The sequence below is a fragment of the Cavia porcellus genome, unplaced genomic scaffold (genome assembly GCF_034190915.1).
Source record: "Cavia porcellus strain 051 isolate PalLab524CR breed Dunkin Hartley unplaced genomic scaffold, mCavPor4.1 scaffold_5, whole genome shotgun sequence".
NCBI lineage: Eukaryota > Metazoa > Chordata > Mammalia > Rodentia > Caviidae > Cavia > Cavia porcellus.
The window spans coordinates 53,003,118-53,020,339 of record NW_026947488.1 but is presented as its reverse complement, the minus strand read 5'-3'; the positions used below and the strand labels follow the sequence as shown (position 1 = coordinate 53,020,339).

Sequence of the window (17,222 nt, the reverse complement as noted above, 5' to 3'; positions counted from 1 at the left end):
TATAGGCTAGGATGGCCTTGAACTTGCAGCACCCTCCTACCTCAGCCTCCCAAGTGCTGGGATTACAGCCATGTGCCACCATACCAGATTTCAATTTGTCTGCTTGCATAAGCCTTTAACTGTTGTCCAAAGGCACCCATTTGGGTATTTATAAATACTTAATTATGTCATATTAACACTTATTTTAAGTATTATTACCAATAATATTTATTTATCAATATTATTATTTTATAATTCAATACATCCATGGTGTGTTGCGAGGGACATATCAAATGCATCTGTCTGGCTGACAGTCTTAACTGGGGTTTATTTTAGGGGTATGAGCATCCTGAAAAAATATGCTAGGGTTTATTTTCTGGTCAGGTCTTATTTTGGGGGAAATATGGTAGTCTGTAGCTTGGTCCTTCTCTCCTCACATCTCCTAGAGGTGTGGTCATGAATGAGTGTCCTCTTCCATGGAAGACAAGATTTTCCAGACCTCTGAAGGTCTGCCAGGGTTCAGCACGCAGTCACAGAGGGTTGGGCGGAGCCAGCTATGTTTAAGCAACTGACCTGGCAACCAGTGGCCCTGACAAACAGCCTCCTCTGCCATCTCTTCAGGCCACCATGGTTCCACTCAGGCTCCTGGTGATTCTTTTGGCTCTGGCTGTCTCTGGTGAGGAGCTGGTGGGTAGGGGAGCCCCAGTTTCCCTCACAGTCATGGCCCTTCAATGGGCTTCCATGCAGAGAAGTCGGAGGGAAAGCAGCAGGTGTCTGAATCCCTGAGCCTTGTTCCTTAGCTTGGCTGCTTCTTCACCCAAGTTCTTTCTCTCCGTCTGTGAGATGTCAGACATACAGACAAGGAAGGAGCTTGGTGACTTGGCCGGAGACATGGCCGAGTCCTGTGGCACAGGGTGGGGCTGCACTTGCACAGGTGGTTCTTTGAACATGGGGGCCTCCAGCCTGAGTGTCTGCTTCTCACAGACCTCCACAGCCTGCCCTGGTTTGTAAATGTCTCTGAGAGCCAGGGCCCCGGCACTGTCCTGCAAATGTTCATCTTCACCTGCTCCTTCCACACCCCCACCCTGGAGTTGCTCCGTGTGCAGCCGCCCAGCACTTTCTTCAACACACCCAGCCTTGCTGGGAGTGGGGGCATCTATTTGGCAAAGGTAGGGTCATGAGTATGCTTGGGCACTATGGGGGCACCAGGACAGACTTGAAATTTCAGAAGCCAGAGGTGTCATAGGGACATAGCCTAGACACCGCATGCCACTGCTCACCCCCTACAGGTGACTTTGAGCAGCTCAGCTCGGCTGGATGCCCTAGCAGTGAACCACTATGAGCTGCAGCTGAAATACACATGTGGCAACTACGTGAACGAAGCATCACTCTATTTGGATGTGCAGCGAGATTCCCGCCGTATCCAGTGTTTTGGTAGATTTGTTAGCCCAGGTGAGGCTGGGACAGTAGGCAGGGTTGGGCTGGCATGGCTTGGAAGGAGCTTCCCTGACCTCCCCTCTGGGCAGCTGGGGAAATCATTCAAGTGCCGGAGACAGTAAGCCCTGGAGCCCTGCTGTACACGCTGCTGCTCCCAGGCCTGGATGTCCAGGGAGCACAGGTAAGCCCAACATGCGTGACAGGCTGAGGTATGGGAAAGATGGAGGACAAGCATAGCCTCTTCCTGGTCAGGCGCACCGTACAGAAGGACCCTATGGCACACAGCTGAGCCTCTGCAGGATGCATGTTCTGGGAGAAAGCCACTCAGGGACACTGACCACTCCCAGGAACCATGGCTGATCCCACAGGGACATCTTAGGGGCTGAGCTCTCCTTTCCCGTGCTCCTATGTGCTCTGAGTTATCCTTGATGATTTTGTACTCCAAAAAAGAAAATAGTTTTTAAAAACAATTAATTTTAAAACAGAGAATTGAAGATCAGGGTAGGGTTCAGGGTGGAGGGCAGAAATCAGTGGCCAGGCATGAAAGGATCAGGTGTGCAGGTACTTGCTGAGTTGCTGAAGGACGTTGACAGTGGTGCTTTGGGCGCTGAGGACTGCGTGGAGCTGCTAAATTCTCTGTCCTATCAGGTGAATATTACCAGTGCCCAGGACCCCCCATACTTTCCTGGATCTTTCACTATCAATAAAAAGGGTTTGCTGCGGGCACCATCCCAGGGCCTCAAAGGCCAGGCTCCAAAGGTGAGCAAGACCTGGCATCTGGGGATATCTGTGGGTTGGCAGATCCACCACTCTTTGACAATTTGTATGCTGTTGGCTCCCTTGCCCTCTGAACTAATGCTGAGTCTCACAGACCTATCACCTTCTGACTGCCCTTTCACTTAGGCTGGGGTCTGTGCTGGACTCTGAAGTTTTAGAAAGAGGAATGGTCCCTGGCCCTGGGGGCCCACAGGCCTTCAACCAGAAAGCAGAGTGTTTCAGGGCAATCACACATTAAGAGAAAGTTCTAAGTAAAGTGGCCACTGAGGAATTAGAGAAGTTCCCTCTTCAACACTTCCACCTTTTTTTTTTTTTTTTTTTTTTTTTTTTGTCCTTTTGAGACAGGGTGTCCCTATGCAGTTCAGGCTGGCCTTAAGCTCACTTTGTAGCGCAGGCTGGTCTTGAACTTGTAATGATCCTCCTGCCAGAGCCTCCCAAGGGCTGGGATTACAGGTGTGCGCCACAACACCTGTTCTGGCTAATAGTTCTGCCTCTTAGTAACTGACTCTTAGTAACTCAGATCTAACAATTCAGTCGTGAATGACTGAGATATTACTCTTTCTTGAGATATTTGCAACCTAATAGGTGAATTTATGCTCAGAAGTATAGTGTTTACAGGAACAGTGAGACTTCCAGTGGGACACGTTGCAGGGGAGGAATGAATCCTGGGGTCCTTGTGGAGGATGCCAGGGGAGGACTGAGTGTAAACATAGAGGTTGGGCTGGAGATTTAGCTCAGCGGCATAAGGGCCTGCCTGGCAAGGGCAAGGTCGTGAGTTTGATCCCTGGTATCAAATAAATATATAAATAAACATAGAGGTTAACACATCCCATGACCCTCTTTTCTACATGGCATGTACTTTAGGCTTTCCAGCTGCAGATCTCCGTGATGTTTGGACAAGGACAAAGCTGCAAAGGGATGCTGACGGTGAAGGTTTTGCCTGCTCCTTCCAGCCAGGTCTCTTTCAAGTAAGAGTACCCTGCCCTGGACAATAGGGGAGGCAGGGCCTTGCCCTAGGGAATCAGGAGTAGTGACAGGGTACTGGGTTTCTGGAGCATCCTGGCTCTAATGGGAAGGGAGCCCCAGGAAAGGATTACAGAGACTCCATCAGAATGTACAGGAGCAGGTAGGAGTCAGGCCTCCACTTCCGGTCCAGAATGAAGACCCAGAATATCATCATACCTGAGAACCTTGTCCCTGGGAGTAAAGTGACTCAGGTGCAGGCTACTGGCTTTGACTTGCGCTATGAAATCTGCTCCCCAGTCCCCAGCCCACTCTACACCATTGGACGTGGTAAGGTGCTCGGCAGGGCATATGGGTACCCAGAGGGCTCTATCACTACCTCACCCTCCTAAGCCAGTTGGGGGCCCTGGCCTTGGAAGAGGAGGTGGGAGAGTTAGGTCAGTGGCTTTGTCAGCAGGAACCATTGGGATGGGGGTGGCCTGAGCTGGGGTGGGACTGACTCTGCCTCCCATCGAGCTCAGCAGACGGTGTAGTCCGGACCACTGCACCCCTGGAACTGGCAGGAGCCCTGGGCATTGGCGCAGCAAACGTGAGTCTTCATGTGAAGGCCTTTGAGAGGCTGCAACCATGGACCAGTGCCGAGCTTGTCCTCACTGTGAATGTGCAGCCGGTCAACCGCTGGCCCCCACGCTGCCACCCTGCACTCCTGGTGTGAGTATATGGGAGCCTTGCCCTGGCTGCTGGGAAACATCCCACAATCCCACATCTTACTGCTGAGCAAGCCTCCTGCTCTGCCTCACCACCAGGACTGAAGTCCCTGAGGCCACACCTGTGGGTACCGTGTTAAGGACCTTCACATGTGCTGACCCAGACTCTCCTGATACCAACCTCCACTACCAGCTGCAGCTTCATAGCCCTTCCAACCCTGCCAGCCTCTGCCTTCATGACAGAGACCTTGAGGTGCCACTAGCCCTCACCCCATTGGTAGGATGTCTGTGGCAGGAAGGGGTGGGTGGGCCAAGGATCCATGGGCACTGAGGTAGGAGTAGGGGGTGTGCTGTTGAGCTCACCTGCTTTGTAGTCTATAGGACAGGATTAGAGTCAGGCTGCCCTGGTCTAGGGCAGCCCAATATGGCTTGAGGCTCTTTTAGACCTGGAATGAGCCCTCCTCTGCCTCCTCTGGCCAGGTGAACACCACATTGGACTGTGACACTGTTGGAGCCTGCTTCCATCTTGCAGCTTCCGTCCTGGTGCATGACAATGGTCAGCCCCAGATGACTAGTACGTAATCCTACTTAGTGCAGGACTTTCAGAATCAAGCTAGGCTTTCCACTCTCCCACTCAAGGGACTGTTTTCCTTGCTAAGAAACTCAGCTCCCCTTATACCGAGGATTGTCACAATTGCCTTCTTTTCTCTAGCCCTCTCCCTCCTTACTGGCCCAGGGCAAGGGACTCCTCCTTCCTCAGAACCCCATGGCAAGGCTAGGCACCAGCCATCTCATTGACTCCCAAATGTCCCCAGCTGAGGTGCCAGTACTGGTGATGGTGACCCCGGTGAATGAGTTTTCCCCAGCCTGTGCTGCGCATACATTCCGGCTTCGTGAGGATGCACGGCCCCACACCCTGCTGGGCTCTGTGGTGGGGACAGATATGGACTACCCTCGACACAGCATTGAATACCACACCTCTGGTGAACCTACCATCTTTGCTGTAGACCGTCTCTCTGGTACTTGGCGCCCAGGGCTGGGAGAAGGGGAGGAGCCAAAGTTGGATCTTTGGGTGGAAGCTGTTGCCATCCTCTCCAGGGGAAATTCGCCTTCTGGGGCCTTTGGACTATGAACAGCAGAGGCTGCACAGGCTCACTGTCCTGGTGATCGACCATGGCCAAGACTGGAACCCCACCCACCGCCATTCGGGCTCCTGTACTATTACCATTGAGGTTGAGGTGACTAAACCTGAGGCCTTGGGAAAACTGGAAAGACAAAAAAAGTTTTTTTTTTTTTTTGGTCTTTTTTGAGACAGGGTCTCCCTATGCAGTTCAGGCTGGCCTTGAACTCACTTTGTAGCCCAGGCTGGTCTCGAACTCGCAATGATCCTCCCACTTCAGCCTCCCAAGTGCTGGCATTACAGGCGTGAGCTACCACGCCCAGCAAGACAAAAGTTTGAATGGGACCCTGGCCTTTGGTTTTCTGTGCTGTGCCTTAGCTTCTTCTGCTGGTTGGTTGGTGGGGCCTCTCTGTGCTAAGTGTTAAGAGTCTGTTGCCTGGTTTGCCTGGTGCAGGAAGGTGACAGGCTGAACTTGGGTTGCACGTAATTCTAACCTGGTGGCCTATCTTCAGGATGTGAACGATCATGCCCCCGAGTGTGAGCCTCCATTTCAAGAACTCACCATCTCCACTCCCCTGGGCCATAACATGGAGGTGGCCAAGGTGTCCTGCCACATCCTCCAGGAGCCACAGCGCCTGGCCTTCTCCTACAGCATTGTGGGAGGTATGGGTTGTGGGAGACATGGGGTTGTAAATGAGGATCAGGCCAAGGCCAACAGTTGTCTCCATCTGCTGCCATTCTGCTTTCAGGGAATAGTCAGAGCCGATTCAGACTGCAAGGGGACGTCCTGGTACACAATACCCCTACTCTGGGACCTCCTTGGCCACAGCAGGCCTGTACCTATGAGTTATTGATCCGTGTGGCTGATGCCGGCTCCTCCATTCCCCACCTCAGCACCACGGCCACCATCATTGTGCATCTGCTTCCCTGGAGGGCCAGCACAATGGCCACCAGCACTCACAGGGCTATAGTGAGGGGAACTCAAGCCCTTGGCAGGTGGGGAGGGAGGAACTTGGTGAGGAGACCCAGTCTTTCAGGTGGAATGGTAGGGAAGGTGTTCTGAAGGAGACTGCCTTGGTGCAAAGAGACTGGGAATCCAGCAGTACAAATCTGGGGTGTGGGACAGCTCAGCCCATGGGAAGGTTTGAAGTCTGGATGGTCAGGCATCTTTGCAGGGCTGTGGTAAGGTGGTGTTCTCCATTTCAGGTCCCTTCAACGATGATACCCCGGCTTGTGACAGACACAGAAATTTTCTGGCAGCCAGAGCCCTGGTTTGTGGTGGTACTGACAGTGACTAGCATTCTTCTCCTCTTCGCTCTGGGATGGCTTCTTGGCAAGCTGCTCTGGGGGTAGGGTTCCTTTTTCTGTGCTCTCTGCTTCCTCTACCCACCTCCTACCGTGGACCCTGGTTAGCACAGATTATCTCATCCAGGATTTGATGACAAGGCCCAAGCTAACAGGAAGGGCTCTGCTGTCCTTCAGAGGTCTTCAAATTGGAGTCAGAGAGACACTAGGAGAAAGTGGCATCTTTCATTGGTAGAGCCCAGTTTTGAAGTGGAATGGGTATGGATGGCCCAGGCCTTGAGATTTTTGGGCCATTTATACCTATTCATGACCTCTGCCCTCCACTTAAAACCTGCCCTGCTCCTGTACACAGAAGTTCTTTTTCTTTTTTTTGGTACCGGGGATTGAACTCATGACTTTGCACTTGCCAAGCAGGTGTTTATGCCACTGAGCTAAATCCCCAGCCCATAGACAGAAGTTCTTGTGGGCACAGGGCTGAGCTGAGGGGAAGGGGAATAACAATGCAGACATCATTCCAAACATTGGATGTCCCCAATGTAAAAGGACAGATGAATGATACAAGTTCCTGATACCAGTAGGCCGGTTTTCACTGCTTGGTTCCTCCTTTTGTCATTTTAGGTTGGCCCAGGTGCTGCAGGCACCAAGGAAGCCAGGGAAGGCTCTGGTGCTAAACAGGTCAGTCTCTTTTGCACAGAGTGCACCTCTTTTATTTTCTTGCAGTCCTAGGGAATAAACCCAGGGCCTCTGCACTTAGCTACAAACCCAGTGCTTTTAATTTTCTTTTATTTTAAGACTGAGTCTTAATAAATCATTAAGTTGTCCAGACTGGGCTTGAACTTGTGGTTCTCCTGCCTCAAACTTTCAGAGTGCTGAGATTATAGGGCTGTACCATGACACCTAGCTAGGGAATCCACTTCAGGCTGGGCCAAGGCCTTATACTGTCCTCTTGCTCTGACTTTTCAACATTCAAAGAAAAGATCCATCGAGGGGTTCATGGAGACATTGAGAACAGAGATGTCCCAGGCACCTAGCACTGTCTTAAGCTTCATATATCAACTCCCTGGCCCTGCCAAACCTGTCCCTTAGCTATGAAAGTGGGAGTGCCACTGGGAGAGGCAGCCAGGCTCTTTGCATACAGGGCAGTTCTCTGCTCTCTGTAAGCAAGCTTCACTTCATTCTGGCATATTGCTTTCTTCTCAGCAGCATTTTGATGGCAAAGCACAGGGTGCTCATGAGTACCTCTTTCCCCAAGCCATTCTCTACCTGGGCCCTCACCTCACCCCAGAATGTCCTCTATTACCAAGAAGCCACTATCTACATATCTACAGCCATATCTACTGATGGATTGAATCTCGCCCTCATTTACCCTTGATGCAATCTTTGTCAAAAAGTGATGGGGCCAGAAGATGACTCAGATTTGGTCTGGTCCTTGCTCCCAGGGGAGGGGAAAAGGTGATGAAGTGAGCTTGCCACATAATCCAGTGTCACAGTGAATTACGGCAGAGTAATCTGGCAAGCTGGCCATAGGGAAACTGGTGTCCAGTTTTACATAATCTTTCTGTGCATTTGAGTCAGACCTCAGGGAATTTTCTGAGAAGGGAAGGGACATGTTGGATTCCAGCAGAAAGGGAGCCACACTGAGTGGGGTGGAGTATTCCCATACCCTTAGGGGAGGGAGGAAGTTCTGCTAAAACCACTCTTCCCCTTTGCTCTCCCCTTTTTTTTTGTCTCTCTCTACCTCTTTCTCTTTCTATCTGTCTCTCTCACCACCTATGTCACTCTGTCTGTCTTTCTCTTCTGGTCATCTGGGCCCAGGTACAGGCAGAGATTACCTGTTTGACACATGCACGGGAACCCAGTGCTGACTCTGAGGCCAAACAACTGCTTCACTATACACAGGACTTTTTCATCATGTGATCATGAGCTTTTTTTCAGGTTGATTTAATAATAAAATTAAAAACAGAAAAGTCTCAGCCTTGTAATCAATGTGTAGGAGAAGCTCTGACAACTGATCTGCCTTGTTCCTGCTTGGAAGAAACACTACCTTGTAGTTATATCCTAGGAAGCAGTAAGGTACTCCCCCCTCCCCGCCATACAGGACTGAACCCAGAGCCTTTCCACTGAATTACATACCCAGCTCCCCCTTTTTTGTTTTGAGGCAGGGTCTCCTTAAGTTACTAAATTGTTCATGCTGGGCCTCAAACTTGCAGTCTTTTTGCCTCAGCCTCCCACAAGTTCTTGACTCCATGCCTGGCTAGGTTGTCTTTGAAGGTGAATTGTATGATGCTTTGTTTGACTGCAGAGGTAAGAGTCTCTTATCTTTGTCAGTGACTGAGAGACCCTTTAGTTATCTGATCTCCTCACACCACCAGCTTCCTTTTCCTATCAATAGGAGGCCACTGTTGCTTTTTAGGGTTCCACCAACCTCAGGGAAGCTTACCAACTAATATGTATAGTGATTTTCTGGGGAAGAGAAGCATTTGAAGAATTTGGATTGTATTGACTGGAGGTGCAGGTTCTCAAAATCTGTGGATGGCTGGTGCTGAAGGACTGATGGAGGGCCCTTTCTGGGGGGGTGTCTGAATATCTTCCTGATCTGTGTGTTCTGATTTCTTAGCCCTCACCTCTTTCTATGTTGGGCTGAGCTCTGGTATGTAGCCAAATGGACTACAGCAACCTGTAGGAGGACAGGTCTTGCTAGGTATAATCCCTTTCCTCAGCCCAGCCTGGCATCAGATTTCAGGGTGCCATTCCTCCATGAGAATCTGTTATCTGGTTGGAGGTCCTCTTTTCTATGATATCCCCAAGTCACTTTCTTTCCCTTCTATCAAGTTACAGGCCTGAAACTCCCAAAGTCCTGGACAATCTTCCTTCCTCAGCCAGTCACGGTGTATATCAAGTCCAGAAAGAAGCTGAGTGCCTACTGTAAAACAAACTTTTTTTTTTTTTTGGTCTTTTTCCTTTTTATTGGTACCAGGGATCGAACTCACGACCGCCTGCTTGCAAGGGAGGTGCTTATGCCGCTGAGCTAAATCCCCAGCCCCTAAAACAAACTTTCTTAATGGAGTACCCACCAAAGTGAAAGTGGTTGTAGATGGCTTTTTCTTGAGTACAGTATTTAGCCTGCCCCAAAGACCTATTAAATCTGCATCCGACAAGTTTGATTTTTATCCTCATTTTACAAAGGCCCATAAGTCATCGAGATAGCTAGCTAATTGGGGTCTTGGGATGTGGGACCAGGCCCTGTGCCTCTACTTGGATTCCTGACCTTGAAGCCCATTTCAAGGTTAGGATAACCATCTTAATGGGACTCACAGTCTGCCTTGGAAGCAGGTAGTGGGCAAAAGATGCTGTCATAGTCAAGACAGGCTGCTTCAGGGCAGAGGAGGAAATGCCCAGTGCGGGCCAGAACCTGCGCTGGGGCCTTAGTCCATGGGCAATGGGCCAGATGCTGTCGAGGCAACACAGAAGGCTGCATCTTGGGCCTAGTGAGGGGCGAAGCTCGGGAAGCCTCTGGGGAGAGGCTCGCTATACTCTAGAGGAAGTAGGTGGTAGAGTCACAGCCTCCAATTTCAGAAGTGGCACGACCTTGGGCCGGCCTCCTCCTGAAGCCTCAGTTTCCTTACTAATGAACCGAGGTCGGGACTCTCCTCACCGTCCCACTCCATTACGAAGAAAGCAACAACACATGGCTGACGTCTTCTTAGCATGCGCGTGAGTAAACAAGATGCTGTCAGATCGACAAGCAGGGCCAGCGCAAGTAATGACGCCAAGCCAAGGGCGCCCTGCTCCGGGGTACCCAACTAAAGCTCCGCCGCTGACTACTCTAAGAATGGTCCGCATGCGCCAACTAATGCCGTCACAGTCACGTGCTCTAGGCGTTCTGCATCAGGCGTGAGAGGCAGGTTCTGCCTGGCGGGCCAACCGACCAGTCAGCGGGAAGCGCTCCTCCGATCGTTGAGCGAAGAGGCTGCTGGTTGGCGAAAATTTCAGTTGGGGGTGGGATTTTTGCCGTTTTGGTTACTATGACGCCCGGCCTCCGCCCCCTCGGCTGGCCGCCATCTTGTTGTTGATCCGTACCCAGTGGGCAGCGCTGGGAGCTGGACCCAGCGGCCTGTGCGGGGCCGCTGCTGCGGGGCTCAGCACCTGCGCCGCCTACCAGGGGGCGGGCCGAAACCTGGAGGCCCAGGGGGCTCAGCTCCCTTGGGGAGCCTTGGGCACCTGCAGCCCGGGCCGGGCGGGTGAGTGACAGGAGCCGGGCCGAAAGACCTGCCTGACGCCCGAGGGGAGGGTGGTGTCGGGCGCTGGCTTGAAGAGGGCGCGCGCGCGGGGCTGGGGGTTAGGCCGAGCACCGCTGGAGCATCCTGACATCCTCCGCCGAGACTTCCAAGTGCTGGCGCGGATGCTGGGGGAACCGCCGGGATTGAGGTCGGGGAGCCCGGTAACCTTGGGCTGGCGGTGGATAGCGGGAAACGAGTCTGTCTGACCCAACCCATGGGCTGCGCCGGCCCGGGGCGCTGAAACGTGCCTAGTGCTAGCCTGAAGCTCCCGGGGAGCAGCGTTGCGCGGGTTTTCAGGCTGCTCGACACTTAACGCCGGACGAGGTAGGCCAAAGTCCCGGTAAGCCGGGAGGGCCGGTGGCTTGGCCTTGAGAGCCTGGCAGGGCAGAGCTGCTTCGCCGGGCTCTTTCCTGCTGAGACCCCCCTGGGAGCTTCGTGAGCTCCTCGAAGTCACCATTTGCTTCTTTCTGAAGGGTCTGGTTAAATGTCTGTAATTGTATTTTGGAGTGTAATTTATTTGGTGCTCGGTCACCACCACTGTTTATGTGGTTTAGGAGAAAGTGAATCCTATGGTGACGACTCAGTTTTCTCTACTGAAGAGATACTCTGATCAGGAGGCAGGAAAGTAGGAGTGTGTTACAACTGGAAAAAAAGAAATGAAACTTGTTTTTGTTATTGTGGAACTGCCAAACTAACTTTTTCTTGACTTTTGAGCCTGGCCTTAACTTTTCAAGCCAGGTCTGAATTCCTTTTGTAGCTCAGGCTGACCTCAGATTCAAAAATCCTTCTGCCTCAGCCTCCCAAGTGCTGGAATTACAGTCCATGCCACCAGGCCTAGCTTTCAAATTAATTTTTAACCGTGCTATTTGTATGCCTCGATGAAAACAGACTGTCAGATCCCTTTCCTGATGTGAGGGAGAGAGATGCCAGGCAGTGTATGCAGGTCAAGAAAGAGTTCTCACTAAACCACATCTCTCTCTATTCAGGTACCTTAGCCACTTCATACAAGTGTCTTTTTCTTTTCTTTTCTTCTTTTTTTTTTGGTAATTGAACTTGGGGCCTTCTCACAGAACTACACAGCTTTTTTTTTTTCTTCCTGAAATGGGATTTTGCTAAGTAAGTAAATTGCTCAGGCTGGGTTTGAACTTGCAGTCCTTCTGTCCTTGCCTCCCACAGTGTTGGGATTACAAGTGTGTACTACCATGCCTAGATCCATATAGGTGTCTTAAAGCCTGCATAAGATGACTAAGAAATAAGCAACAGTATTTTAGGATCATGTCATCTCTGAATGTTTAATTTTGAAAGAAGCCAGCTCCGTGGTCAGGAGATCCTTTTGCAAGGCAGATGCTGAAACCAGAGGAAGCAGACAACTTGTTGATGTTTGCTTGATACTAGAGAGAAGAGAGGAATATTCTTTATTTCATTGTCCCCTGTTAGGGCCATTGTTTGTTTTTGTTTTGAGACAGGGTTTCCTTGTGTACTGTAGGCAAAACTGATTTCACTGTGTACTGCAGACTGACCTGATCTCTCTGTGTAGCCCAGGCTGGCCTTGAACTCCTAGCAATCCTCCTGCCTCAGCTTTCCAAATATAGGTTTATGCCATCATTTCTAGATTAGGACCATTTTTTGAATCTTTTAATAAATTTTGAGGTTGGTAAGACAATTCTTTGGATAGTTACCGAAAAGGATAGGAGATAAATAAAATATTAGGAGAGTCTCAAAATTGTCCCAGTCCAAGCCCTATTGATTTCTTTTAGAAAGTTGAAACAGCCACAGGGTTAAATTTCTTCTCTCTGTTAAAGTAACAGTAACCCTAAGTTAGGCTCCTATTCTGTTTCAAATATTGGGACTCTCTGAGGTACAAATTCTCTTTTGTCAAGTTCTCAACACTGATTTTTTTTTTTTTAACTTTTTCACATTTTTGCTAAGAATTGAACCCAGGGCCTCAGGTGTGTTTATAAAAGTGTTGTATTATTGAGCTACACACCAACCTTTTTAAAATTTCACTTTGAGCTGGGTTTCTAAATTGCCCAGGCTGGCATTGAATTTATAATCCTTTTGCTTCTGTTTTTCTGCTACCTGGGATTACAAACGTGTATCACCATATTGACTCGACAGTAACTTCTGCATAATTTTAGGGGATTCAGGGACCCATTAAAGTTTATCCTTGGTCTAGCCCTGTATTAGAAATCGGTTCCAAGGAAATCAGAGAATTTCAGAGAACTTGTGTGTCTTTTGTTTAATGCTTTTGCTGCCTCATGACCATGCACGAGTAGTGTGTATGTACTGTTGAAGCGAGTGTCTTCTATGTGTGAGTAGCAGATGCTGCTCGATCCAACACATTTACCCAAAGGTGGTGTATAGCAATATTTTTATGCTTGGGGTTTTTAATTACAAGTAAAACTCATAATAGCATGCCCTCTGATTTGTCTTTGCAAAATTCATCTGTAAACTTTAGTACAGCTGGTATGGGGATAAACTTTACAGGCTAGAGGTTCTGTTATACACAGCTGAGTTAGGTAGAAATATAGGTGGTCAAAGAGGACTAGGACCACAACTCAATACAAAAGGTGAAAACACATTACAGCTATATGGAAGCACATCTGTTGGAGGCCAGGGCTCAAGATAAAGATGGAATGAGGAGACCTACATACCTCCCCAAGGGATGAGATAAATGGTAACACCTGGTCCAATGAAGTCTAGATAGTCACCTCAGTGGTGACCAAAACCCCTGGGTCCGCCCCATCTTGAAAAGTTCTCTGTGTTTTTGTATATACTTCCTATGTTACTTGCTTTCCCAGTGGATCAACATTACATAAGCAACTGCACGAGTAACCTTATTGATTGATCATAGTTTTGTCCCATGTTTTACCCACTTTGTGATTTTGCTCTATAAAACATCATTTGAAAATTGGGTTCATTGACCACCTACGTGGGCCCCTCCTATTTCAGAAGCTATTTGTCAATAAAATTTTCTACTCTTTTTGTTGTTTTGGGTCTTTGGGGTCTTGTTTTCGGTGTTGTTGAGGGTCTTGGTATGTAGTTCAAGTTGGCCTGGAACTGTAGTCCGGCTTGACCTGGCATTGAACTTGGAGAAATCCTTGTGCCTCAGCCTCTCGAGTGGTGGGTTTACAGGCATGCATCACCACACTGGGCAGATTTCCTACTCTTAACCTCTCTTGTTCCTTGGAACTTATTCTTTGATTTTGTGCAATGCAAACTTGGTATATCTGACAGCTAGCACTTTGAGAGTTATATTATTTTTCCATATGTAATCTGAAATTTCTCTATCAATCTTACACTGAAGTTGATCTTCAGTGAGCTGAGGGGATGATACTGATGTCCTGATGTGGCATTCAAGTAGCTGTTGCCTAACTGTTCTCATCCCACCTCCAGACTTGTTCTTATCTCCATGAATGTTATATATGCTTCTCTCCACACATTTCCTCTCACCCACTGAATCCCATGATTTTTGTCTCTGTTTGGGATGCCCTGTTTCCTCACTTTCATCTTCCATCTCCAGAATCCAGTTCAGGTCCTTTTTTAGTTTTGGGTGTGTGTGTGTGTGTGTGTGCGAAATAGAGGAATTGAACCAAGGGTCTTTGCACTGAGTTGCATCCCTAACTGTAGTCCCCCTTTTGAGACAGAATTGCTAATTTGTTAAGTTATCCAGGGTGTGATCAATCCGTGGGGTATACCTGGAGGGGGAACGGGGATAAAAAAAACAGGGTGGGAGACAGAGATTGGGACAAGTTTAGGAGTCCAATCAAGTCTCGTTTATTCAGGAAGCGGTCACATCCTTTATGGGCCAAGGGCGGGCTGGTGGGACTGGAAGAGGCTGTGGGGTGGTTTCTGATGGGTCATCGTCACGTCCGGGTATGTGACATAAGCAGGAGAGGATTATGGGTAATGTAGGCAGGCGCATTATGTGCCCATAGGAGAGAGAGGCGGGGAGGCAGCAATGGGGCTGTCATGTCACTCCCTACATCTCCTCCCTTTCTATATTATTTAATCAGGAGTATGGCAGGCCCTGTGAGGACAGCGCTTGTCTTAGGTCAAGGACCTCATTACATGAACCCAACGGGGCCTTACCCATCATGGGCTTGCAGGATAGCAGTTGGTTCTGTGCCTGTCTTAGGTGGCCTGTGGTATAACATGGCCGGTGGTATGTCCTAGTTGCCCGTCTCTGGATACCTATCCATTGCCCCAGGGAGGTTAGGCTGCGTTGTCATATGGGCCACTTGTGGGAATTCCTTCCTGGTAGGTTTGTTGATCTGCCATCTCCAGCTGGTGATAGTGTACCTGAATGGGCTTTGCCATAAACGCATCTATCCAGTTACTAATGAGCATCATAACCCTCTGAAAAATACAAGGACCCACAGAGAGGAGAAGCAACAGGGCAGCTAGGGGACACAAAAGGGGCACAGGTAAGGGAAAAGTCCCCCCCACATCGAGGAGAAGGGGTTAGCAGCCATTTGTTGTCGTCACTATTGAAGTCTTTCTTCTGTTTCTTGGAGCTTGCCTCGCACAACACCAGACTGATTGACATAGAAGCAACATTTTTCCTGTAAGGCAAGACAGATTTCCCCCTGCTCTGCTGTGAGCAGGTCTAGCCCTCATCTGTTTTGTAAGATGACCTCTGCCAGTGAGTCTAATAGGTTTTGGAGAGTTTTTATCGTAAAGGATAAGGCTTGAACATCTTCAGACAACTGGTTGGACAGGACACTATATTTATCTAAGGCAACGGCGAGGCCAGCAACACCCGTGGCTACAGCACCTGTGAGGCCCATTCCCACCAAAAGCGGGATCAGTGTTACCGCTTGTTTTTGGTGGCCAGCAATGTAATCAAATGTTGGCACTGGGATAGGTTGGTCACCTGAGACAATATCTACGTCAGGCAGGAGGGAGGCAGTTATGCATGTACCTGTCCAGTTGGCTGGAATATAGGTATAGGCCCTATTATTACCGCAGACAAAAATGTGTCCTGTTGGGGGCACAGGGGGCCTGTATGATTGACAAATTGAACACAGGCGGTGGATAGGAGATGGCCCATATCTGTAAGCGTAGAATCATTTTGGAGAGAGCCCTGTAGGCAGGTCATGGATATGTTGGGTATTATTAATGGCTGGACTAGAAATGATTTGGAAGGTCTACAGGTAAAATTAATGTGGATCACGAGAGGGGTCAATTGTTGAGTTGGAGGGGATGGCTAAGGGCATAAGAGTGCCTAAGGCCATGCACAACCAACAGTCTTGCGCTAAAGCAGGGTTAGTGAGGTTAAGTACATGGTGAGTGGTTGAAAGGATATCATAAGTTTGTGGGTCTAAATCCACACCCCATGATTTGGGGAGAGCTAACGAGTGGTAATTGATCTTTGGGAATAGACTGTCTTCAATTTCTTTTAGTTTTTTCTCAACATAAAGTTCTCTCATTTTGTCTTGAGGACCTCCCCCATCTGAGACATGGATTGGAGCCCTCTTATACCAACAGACTGGCTTGTTGATTTCGCCTTTGCAGTAGGCTTGGGTGTATGTGGGGCTTCCCGATACAGAGGGGTTGAGGGCCCAGTCGCCTCTGGCTGCTGCCATTTTTATTTTTGTAAGTATGGCTGTAAAATAAGTGGCATTATCTAAGCCAGTACATTCTTGTACAGCATCATAATAGGAGCTATGCATCTCTATCTGATATGATTTACACTCCTGTGGGCAAGGCCCTGGTCGGTTATTTTGTTTGGGTATAATTTGGGGTTTAGTTTTGCATTCCCAATTTTGAGTTAATCCCCCTGTAGGGGAGGGCCTGGCTACGAGAACCACTAGCTTATTACCGGAGTCTATTTGGCTGGTTGTGTTCCTCCAGACTGAGAAGAGCCTCTTCTGCAGTCATGGGGTTCTGTACATGGCTGTCAGCAGTTGTAGTCTGTTTGGCGGGGGTCCAAATCTACCATGGGTGTGGTACGGTCCACGACCCTGAGATTAAGAGTCTCATGCTCCGGGCTGGGGATTTAGCTCGGTGGCATAAGCACCTGCCTTGCAAGCAGGCGGTCATGAGTTCGATCCCTGGTACCGATAAAAATGAAAAAGACAAAACAAACAAACAAACAAAGAGTCTCATGCTCTACCGACTGAGCTAGCCAGGTGCAGGCGCCATTTTAAGGGTGCCACAAGGCTTACCAGAGGCAGGCACCATCTTAGGAGCACTATAAGGCTGTGTAGCTTGGAGGGCCTGCAATTGAGTTGAAAGATTTTGGCATTCTTTTTCTAGCTGTATCTGTTTTTTTTGTTTTTTTTTTTTTTTCTTTTTCCTTTTTATCGGTACCAGGGATTGAACTCACGACTGCCTGCTTGCAAGGCAGGCCCTTATGCCACTGAGCTAAATCCCCAGCCCCTAGCTGTATTTGTTTTAAAAGATCCCTTTTTCTTTGTTCTAATTCCGCTAGTGTGCTAGAAGGTTGAGGGCAGACGCTAAGTGCATCATCATAGTCAGGGGACGGCTTAATGGTGACCCATGCCGCAACAGGGTCAGGGTGGTATGTAGAGGCTTGCTGTGCTAGGTATTCCCAGTCGACCTCTTGAAAATCAGAGAGGTCGGGGTATAAAGACTTATATGAATCTCCACTTGGCCGTGGAGGCATGTGGGGTGGTGGGCCGCTATCTT

The 17,222-nt window shown here is 49.2% G+C and overlaps 2 protein-coding genes across 6 annotated transcripts in view; both read left to right on the top strand.

Moving 5' to 3' along the window:
• Nucleotides 1–568: 568 nt before the first annotated feature.
• Nucleotides 569–8,255, top strand: Cdhr4 (cadherin related family member 4). 2 transcript variants are annotated; one of them, XM_013159574.3, is made up of 17 exons: nucleotides 569–655; nucleotides 964–1,148; nucleotides 1,269–1,431; nucleotides 1,506–1,597; nucleotides 2,065–2,175; nucleotides 3,058–3,161; nucleotides 3,350–3,486; nucleotides 3,678–3,867; nucleotides 3,963–4,116; nucleotides 4,344–4,437; nucleotides 4,679–4,882; nucleotides 4,962–5,101; nucleotides 5,496–5,646; nucleotides 5,733–5,953; nucleotides 6,190–6,332; nucleotides 6,907–6,963; nucleotides 8,104–8,255. In XM_013159574.3, the coding sequence occupies exons 1-17, from the start codon at nucleotides 607–609 to the stop codon at nucleotides 8,126–8,128; spliced, it is 2,220 nt and encodes a 739-aa protein (XP_013015028.1). In that variant the 5' UTR covers nucleotides 569–606; the 3' UTR covers nucleotides 8,129–8,255. The 2 variants fall into 2 exon arrangements, with proteins under 2 accessions (XP_013015028.1, XP_023415944.1); XM_023560176.2 differs by lacking the exon at nucleotides 8,104–8,255 and adding an exon at nucleotides 7,261–8,091 and having other exon boundaries at nucleotides 6,907–6,976.
• Nucleotides 8,256–10,324: 2,069 nt separating this feature from the next.
• The window catches only part of Ip6k1 (inositol hexakisphosphate kinase 1), a 69,480-nt gene continuing 62,582 nt past the window's right edge, over nucleotides 10,325–17,222 (top strand). For 2 of the 4 annotated variants that reach the window (XM_013159662.3, XM_013159661.3), the window contains exon 1: nucleotides 10,332–10,529. The gene's annotated coding sequence lies outside the window, so the exon portion shown is untranslated. Of the gene's footprint in view, nucleotides 10,530–10,663; nucleotides 10,893–17,222 lie in introns of those variants that run through there. The other 2 variants (XM_003476676.5, XM_063248868.1) reach the window with 2 other exon arrangements.